At 56.1% G+C, this 8,281-nt stretch overlaps 4 protein-coding genes across 4 annotated transcripts in view; 2 read left to right on the top strand and 2 right to left on the bottom strand.

Moving 5' to 3' along the window:
- VDBG_06449 (conserved hypothetical protein) overlaps positions 1-2,198 on the top strand; it is a gene marked incomplete at both ends in the record, with an annotated part of 3,487 nt that extends 1,289 nt beyond the window's left edge. Inside the window, 2 exons of the mRNA XM_003002841.1 lie at positions 78-1,851; positions 1,903-2,198. Of these exons, the coding sequence (XP_003002887.1) occupies positions 78-1,851; positions 1,903-2,198 (2,070 nt within the window). The remainder of the gene's footprint in view (positions 1-77; positions 1,852-1,902) is intronic.
- A 178-nt stretch (positions 2,199-2,376) lies between these two features.
- On the bottom strand, positions 2,377-3,279 carry VDBG_06448 (Class II Aldolase family protein; the record flags this gene model as incomplete). Its single annotated transcript, XM_003002840.1, has 1 exon — positions 2,377-3,279. The coding sequence occupies one exon, from the start codon at positions 3,277-3,279 to the stop codon at positions 2,377-2,379; it is 903 nt and encodes a 300-aa protein (XP_003002886.1).
- A 952-nt stretch (positions 3,280-4,231) lies between these two features.
- Positions 4,232-5,824, top strand: VDBG_06447 (SET domain-containing protein RMS1; the record flags this gene model as incomplete). The annotated part of the gene is made up of 4 exons (XM_003002839.1): positions 4,232-4,355; positions 4,415-5,016; positions 5,085-5,318; positions 5,375-5,824. The coding sequence occupies 4 exons, from the start codon at positions 4,232-4,234 to the stop codon at positions 5,822-5,824; spliced, it is 1,410 nt and encodes a 469-aa protein (XP_003002885.1).
- Positions 5,825-6,766: 942 nt separating this feature from the next.
- Positions 6,767-8,166, bottom strand: VDBG_06446 (AP-1 complex subunit mu-1-I; the record flags this gene model as incomplete). The annotated part of the gene is made up of 2 exons (XM_003002838.1): positions 6,767-6,805; positions 6,901-8,166. 2 exons carry the CDS (start codon positions 8,164-8,166, stop codon positions 6,767-6,769), a joined length of 1,305 nt encoding a protein of 434 aa, XP_003002884.1.
- Positions 8,167-8,281: the final 115 nt, after the last annotated feature.

Raw genomic sequence — 8,281 nt, 5'->3', positions numbered from 1 at the left:
TTCCATCACAGGCGCTCAGGTGCCTCGTCTTGATAGGGATCACAGTGGCGGCGCTGACACAGGTATGTACCATGCAGTATGATCTGGTATGGATACTGATGCAAGTAGCTGCATCGTCCTCAAAGCGCAAACGCTCGTTGCCTACTGCGGAAGCCCGCTTTACAGGCTACAAAGGTCGTCAAACTGAGATGATGCATGGCAATGACAGCGTCCGCTCTAACCATTCCGCACAAACATCGCGTTCACGAGAAGATCCCGGAACCTCTGAGGTAGAAAGATCCAAGGGAACAGGGGATATTCTCATCCCGGCGTTCGCTGCGTCGCATCAAACTACCGAGATGACCGAACACAGGCCTTTAGGTTCTGGTTCACGGCCACATATCATCAAGATCGATAGGAAAAGACCACGGGCCACATCATCGGAAGGAAACTGGAGTGACTACAGACAGAAAACGAAAGGTTTCCGCGACCGCAGTTATTTGATGGACGAAGATACAGCCTTCGACGAAACGACCCAGTTTGAGCATTCTACTTTCGCGCACGACACCGTGGACCAGGACCTCCGTATCGGTGGGCCCGCAAAGAACATAATCCAAACTGCAGCAGGAAGACCGTACACTGAATGGCCTCAGCCCGACGGTACCACCCGCATCCACAACGGTGGTATATGTCCCACCAACTACCAACTTTGGAACGACCCAGTATTCCCCTACATTTGTCCTGTTCGGAACTGCAGGTCGCTCAGTACCACCGTCAGCACAATCTGTGCGCACATGACAGGGAAGCACTGGGGAGGCATGTATAACGACAATATGGATGGAACTATCTCCTTCATCGACGTATATCGCAATAAGGGGACGTCATCACCACCTATTATTATCACTCAAAACCCGCTCCAATCAGGGGCTCCACCCCCTGCAAACCCCTTCGTGAATGAACGGACAAGAAAGCGCACAGAGGAGCAGATGCAGCTGAGAAAAGACGCAGCGAGTGCGCTTGATAGGTCTTTGGCTAGTATTCGCCAGATGTCGACGCAGAAATCGATCTCTGCTCTGGTCGAAAGCAGCCTGAGAAACACGGCAGCAACGAGGGCCCAAGAGAGAGGCGGCGAATTCGTTACAGATGGTTCGTTGAAGAACGAAGATATTTATGTCTATCTCAAAAAAATCTTGCCGCCCAGCACCCCGATTCGTAGGAAGCAGCACGTTGCCGAATACCTGCAGTACCCAATGTTGCGCAAACTTCCCTCTTGGTGGAGCATCACGAACAAGAATGCCGAATCTTCTGCGACTGTTGCTAGCGCGCTGCTTTACCTGACTGGGCGTCTCGCTCCGGAAGGCTGTTCGGCGTGCGTTGAAGCAGGATACAGTTGCGTCCTACCCCCTGTCAATGCGTCCGCCGCTTTGAAGCAGGATGCCAAAGGCTGTGGTGCGTGCTGGGGACGATCAATGATCTGGCACCAGCGTAACACGTGCTTGCACCTGACGAAGAAAGGTGACAGATCCTTGCTTACAGGAGCCGCCCGAAAAGAAGCCAGCCCGATTCTCGGCGAACATCCAGCTGAAAGCCGACGGTCTACGTCACGGCTCGCGGCAGAGTCGGATGCAGATTCGCAGCCAGAGCAGGAGCTAGAGTCTGAGGTTGAGACATCAGATGGGCCGCCATCCGCTGCCTCGACCACGCAAGCGGACTCCGCACGGAAAATGCAAAGGCATGGTCTAACACGAAGTCGGTCAGCACATGACGAGGGTGTGGGCCGCGGCAGCAGCGCGGATGTAGACGAACTGGAGATGGAAGACTGGGAGGTGGCGCCAGGGCGGATCCGTGATGAGAGGGCACCAGCCGCAGAAAGTAAGTACTCACTATATGGTCGATGCCGTCGAGGAGACCTAACCGTGATAGACATTGCTTTCTCCAATTCGTACCTGACCACCAACCAACCTATCTCCATCTCGCCCGACGTCAGCTTCAACGTGGTTGTCGTCAAGCCCGGTTGCACGACACAGTGGGATGCCATAGAAGGACGGCTACGTGTTTGCTCTGTGGCGACGGGCAAAGTGAAGGTACAAATGGATGGCGCAAAGTTTCAGTTAGGGCCAAACAGTATGTGGAAGATCCGGCCGGGGTCCAAGTGCTGGGCTACGAATCGGCTGTACACTGATGCAGCCCTACACGTTACGACGATCACAGAGGCGTGACAATGAAGGGTATGGGCAACCTGGGGAAGGGGGGGGGGGCATATAAGGCGAGCGCCTTCGGTACTCAAACTAAGCAGGAATCTTGAGGTTCGTGAGGCCAAAGCTTGGATTGGCATGCTATATTTACGCAGAAAGGGGAAGAAATAATTACACAATATACCAGGAGCTGTCAGGCAGCTCATTTCTTAAAATCGCCATTGGACAGATGCTCCTCCAGGTCGTAGTAGACTTGAAACTCGCAGTAACAGTATTCAGGGTCCGCCTCAACGTCGCGGTTGAACTCGGCCTCTTCATCGGTGATGAGGACCTTGGGGATGCCATGAACGCCCTCGGCGAGCAGTTGGACCTGGCAGCTGCGCTCCATGCTGGTGAAGAGGAAGGCGGCCTCGTCGACGGTGTGGCCGACTGTCAATAGACCGTGGTTACGCAAGATGGCGCCCTTGCCGCGGGGGCCGAGAGCGGCAGCGATGCGGTGGCCCTCTTCGGCGCCGAGCACGACACCACCGTAGGAATTGTAGACTGCCTGGGCGTCGCCGTAGAACTTGCAGGCGTCCTGCGTGATCATGTCGAGGCGGCGACCAAAGACGGACCAGGCCTTGCCGTAGATGCTATGGGCGTGGCAGACGGCGTGGACGTCAGGTCGGGCCTGGTGGACGGCCGAATGAATGAGAAAGCCGGCCTTGTTCGGGGGTCTTGTGCGATTACCCCCGATAACGGCGCCGTCGAAATCGACGAGAATCATGTCGGAGGCCTTGAGGAGGCCGAAGTGGACGCCGAGTGGGTTGGTCCAGAAGGCCGAGGGATTTTCCGGGTCGCGTACCGATATGTGACCGCTGAAGCCCTCAACGTAGTTGGAACGAGACCAGTGGCGGAAGGCGGCGGCTAGATGATTGAGAATCCACTCACGGTGGACAGCGAAATTGGGGTGGACGGGGATGCCGGGCAGAGGGACGGAGCCATGGGAGATGGCCTCGAGGGGCGTCTGGTGGGCGAGCTCATGACCATGAGATATCTGTGCCGTCTTGGAGGCGGGGTTCACCTCAGAGTGTACAGCTGATGCTTGGGTAGCGGAGGGAGCCATGTTGTTGTTGCTGGGTTGTGCAATGCAAGGTTGTAGCAAGTTGGGTGAGAGAATCTGGATCTGGATCTGGAGCACTTGGTATGGACAGATTGGTGATGATAGAGGAAGACTGTAGCCGACTGTGGGATCGAGCGGCTTGATGGTTCATTCATACACTGGATGTTATCAGAAGGCGCCTTATGAGGCCGTGTGCTCGAAGGGCGCGGATAACAGGCGGAGGGAAAGCCCGGGCCGGGGCTGCGGGGGTTGACCGGAGTGGCAGGGGTCACCGTGCCCGGGATTCCCCACTGTCTGGTTGGGATGTTGTGCCAGAGCACCTCCTCACAGACTCTGCTCCATGTAGTGAGGCGCACATTTCAGAATTTGACAGACCTCCAGAATGGATCGTCATGAAGCTGCAAGGAAAAGAAACAGTCTATGAACCCTCTCTGCTGGCATCTGTGTAGCCGCCGACGGGCGCCGACTACCTTGCTTTCCATGTTAAGCACACCGTGCGGACCCACGTCTCGCCCGGATGGCCCACTCTTGCCGCTTCACCCCGCAAATCATCACGATATCACGACATCTTGCTAGCTTAATCTCTGTTTGTCAATGCACACATTGGAGCTGCTGGACTCTGAAATAGCGAATCAGCTGGATAGACAGCGAGGGCTAGCACGAGAAGAGAAAGACCGTATAGCTTCAATCAATTGTTCCTCACCATAGTACTTTTGCATCCGTCGCGCGCACCTCCATATTCATGGCCTTGGAAAGCTGATCCACCCTCTTGCGGTAATAGCCAATCGCAGAAGCGAACCTTTCGCCTCTGGAGCTGCATTACTCTTTCTCCGTCTCAGTCCAGATTTTCCCTACACCATCTCACAAAAAGACGAACACCATCTCACAAAAAGACGAACAATTCCCCACGGCTCATCTCAACCCGCCGCCTGCATCATCCGTGTTGAAACTCATCATGGACGACTTTCAGGCCCTGTCGGATCGCTTTCTACAGTGGTTCAAGGCCGCTGGCGGCGAGTTCCGCGATGACCTCCTGCAGATCGTCGACCTGAGGCCGCAGGCCGCCGGTCGCGGCATCAGTGAGACCCCACAGGCTCACCTTCACCTTCTGAACATACCCATACTAACATGACGACAGTCGCTACGCGTGATATCCCTGAAGAGACAACCCTCTTCACAATTCCCCGTCAGGCCATCATCAACGTCCTGACGTCCGAGCTTCCCCAGAAGCTGCCTCAAGTCTTCGACGGCTCCATCGACGAGATGGACGACAACGCCGAGCCCTTGGATTCTTGGGGTCAGCTGATCCTCGTCATGCTGTACGAAGTCCTCCAGGGGGATTCTTCGCGATGGAAGCCCTATTTCGACATTTTGCCGCAGCAGTTCGACACGCCCATCTTCTGGTCCGACGGCGAGCTTCTCGAGCTCCAAGGCACCTCCCTGACGGCTGAGAAGATTGGCAAGGTCGAGAGCGACGCCATGTTCCGCTCCAAGATCCTGCCCATCGTCCAGGCGAACCCCGCCATCTTCTACCCAGAGGGCGCCGCTCAACCCACGGAGGATGAGCTCCTGCACCTGGCGCATCGTATGGGCAGCACCATCATGGCGTATGCTTTCGATCTCGAGAATGACGATGAGAATGAGAATGAGGAGGACGGCTGGGTCGAAGATCGAGAGGGCAGAACGATGCTGGGCATGGTGCCTATGGCGGATACACTGAATGCGAACGCCGAGTTCAATGTTCGTACTTGCCACAACTTCACGCCCCACTTCCACTTGTGCACCAGGGACTGATCATGACATTTCAGGCGCACATCAACCACGGAGAAAGCCTCGAAGCAACAGCTATTCGCGCCGACATCAGGGCTGGTGACCAAGTTCTCAACTACTACGGACCCCTGCCGACATCGGAGCTGCTGAGGCGATACGGCTACGTCACGCCGGAGCACAGTCGTTACGACGTTGTCGAGGTGCCGTGGACACTCGTGAAGGAGGTCATAGTTTCCTGCCTCAGTCTCTCTGCCGAAGCTTGGAAACAAGTCGTAAGTCTGACCGGCCCTCCATCTTGCCACAAAACTCAACTGAACCGTGCGTATAGGAGAGCCAGATTGACGACGAGGAAATCGAAGACTATTTTGTCATAGAGCGCGATTCGGGCGAGCCCGGCCCCGACGGCCGCTTCACAGCCCCTGCCGTCCTGCGCGAAGTTTCGCCCGAGCTCGTAGAGCAGCTCAAGGAGTTTCTGAAGGCCGTGAAGAAACTCGACAGCGAGCGCATCCCGGACAAGCGCAAGCGCGACGAGATTTGCGACGCCGTCATCGCCGAGGTACTCAAGGTGCGGCTCGCGCAGTACCCGACCTCCATCGAGACGGACGAGAAGCTGCTGGCCGAGGCGGACCTCCCCGCCCGCCGACGGATGGCTGTGGTGGTGAGACTGGGTGAGAAGAAGCTCCTTCTCGAAGCCATTGCTCTCGCGCACGTGAACGCGCAGGGTTCGGCTACGGGGGACGATGGGGAGGAGAGAGCGTCAAAGAAGGCAAGGGTGTGAGCGACCGTGTTAGATCTGGACGATATACATTCAACAAGGGCTCGTATTAGCCTCAACGGCTGCGAAAACATTGATATTCCGGGAGAGCTGGCGTCGTCTTTGGGAGGGATACACTGTACTAGTGGTGACAAAAGATAGTGGGTGCTGGGAAAGATTGACTGCCGGAAGCACCGCGTCAAATTTGTGGCAGAGTGTGCCAGGCATTGGGCTTTGCGATTGCGCGCAAAATTGGGGCATCGAGTAGCGAGGCGTTGTGACCCCAGCGAGGCGATGCATCATGAACTCGTATGGACAGTTGAGGAGTACGAAGCAGCACCAATTCAACTTGGGCCGACTGGCTCGCTCATTCTGAGCACACCTTTTGGAGGCCTTGCGCAGCGCACGCCCACCGACACGTTATGTTCCTTTCCCGGTCGAAACCTCATAGCTTTTCAAAGGTATGTACGGTGTAGCGCGCCTCACACCGCCTTGCGGGTTTCATGCTGTTGAAGTGGCAAACCCATCATCTCGTAGATGAAGAAAAGATTGGCGAGCCCCCTGACAGCGTCTCACGACATGCATGTCGCGACGGCCTCTCGTACTTCATGTCTAGTTCCATTCGTCAGCCTTGACGAGCTAAAGCATGGCAAGTGCGAAGGGAAGTATGGGGCAAAGGGTGAAAATCGTTTTATCCGTTGCACCTTGCGTCTTGCTATGTTCTATGCCACATCATCGCCTTTCATAAACACAACGCGGTGACCTCGTGGTGCGCCCGCTGCTCCTCACGCTTTTCTTGCACTATGGAGCGGATTGCCTCCTAGCTAGGAGCCCACTCGCGCCAGGTGGCGGCTGCAGACACGGCCGGCCTTTGTCGACGTTGCCGCCCTCACTACGAGGATCATTGTGCTGAGCAGGCCATAAGCGGACCCTCGATTTGATGCATCTTTTCCCTTTACTCCTCGTTCAGACCACGTCTGGTAGCCTGACAGCGATGTCTCCTGACTGTGTGATATACCTGACCCAGGGTAAGGAGGGGTATTGCAACTAAAAGGTTGTCAGACGCGGTGCGTTCAGCTTGAATCCGGGGCGTAACATACCTTGGGTTCTGTAATCTTCAAGTAGCGCACCTGGATGCCACTTGTCGTGAAGTAAGGGATTTCAAACTTGACCTGAATGGGCCGCTTCGCACCCTTGCCAGGTGCACCAACACCACCCATGCTGCCGCCGAAGCCGCCTGTCATACCGCCACCATGCTCGTCATCACCTCGAACAGAGGGCAGACCCAGCTCAGCGCGCATCAGGAATTCCTTGCCACCTCCGAACTGCTTAATCTTCCACACGATTGCGCTCTGCTCGGGGGCGTAGTGAACAGCGCCAATATTCGTCCTGAAGCGTGGTGTGTCGGCGTCGTCAGGCACGGGAACGATAATCTCAACGTTGTTGGCGGTACTGCGGCGCTTGAACTGAGCCTTGGCCTTGAGCATGTACTCGACACGAGACCCCGAGTGAGACTCGACCAGGCACTCGACCCAGATCAGCGGCTTGACCTGCGTGTTCAGGCGGTAGCTCATGAGCTCAAACTCGCCGTCGGGGGGGATAAAGGATATGGTGCGGTCGTTTTCGAAGCGCGAAAGCCGCACGCACTGGTGGAACTTGACATCTTCCATCTCAATGGCCTTGCCACGAGTCGTGCGCCCCGTCGTTTCGAACATGACCTTGTCGTTGAGGCCGAGGCGCAGCTCGGGCATACCGCTGAGGTAACATTTCATCTTGACGGCACCGAGAATTTCCGAACGCAGGACATTGCCGTTTGCGCCGACGAGCAAGTTGAGGGACTCGACAACGTCAAGGAAGACCTCGTTCTTGCGATAACGGATACCCTCTGATCGCCAAGACACGGCGTTCGTGACAGCGATGGGCGGTCGGGCTTGAATATCGAGCTTGTGCGACTCCTGGGTGATGTACTCTTGCAAAATCTTGGACTCGGTGGTTTGTGGGTAGCCAAAGTCCATCATCTCGTCGAGCAGCTCATAAATAACGACAAAGTTGTCGCGAATCGATTCCTCCTCGAGGGCCTTGAAGTACTCGGTGAAGACCTCGACAATCTTGTGTAGGAAGAGCAGAATTTCGGCGGCGTTTGTGTTTCGTTTCGTCAGGGCGAGGAGGTACAGGTTGTTGTGGCGGATGTAGAGATAGTTGATGCCCTCGTGGGAGAAGCAAGGAGGCACGGCGGAGGACTCTTCTTCGGCTTCGCTGAGCAGAACGGGGAACTGCTCGACAGCAGACATGGGAATGTCGCCTCGGTAGTTCCTCGCCAACAGGGTCTTGCCCTTGAGGTCGAGGAAGAAGACGGCAGACGCCATGGTGGTGGTTGTATTTCTCTGGAGGACAGTGTATAAGGAGGGGTCGTTCTCGGTGGGCTTGCGATCAATTGGCGCGTCGGCCAGGCGTGAGAGAGGTACAAGATGTCCGAGACAT

This window comes from Verticillium alfalfae, genomic scaffold (genome assembly GCF_000150825.1).
Source record: "Verticillium alfalfae VaMs.102 supercont1.8 genomic scaffold, whole genome shotgun sequence".
NCBI lineage: Eukaryota > Fungi > Ascomycota > Sordariomycetes > Glomerellales > Plectosphaerellaceae > Verticillium > Verticillium alfalfae.
Note: the sequence above shows the minus strand (reverse complement) of the source record. Positions and strands in the feature narration are given on the sequence as shown.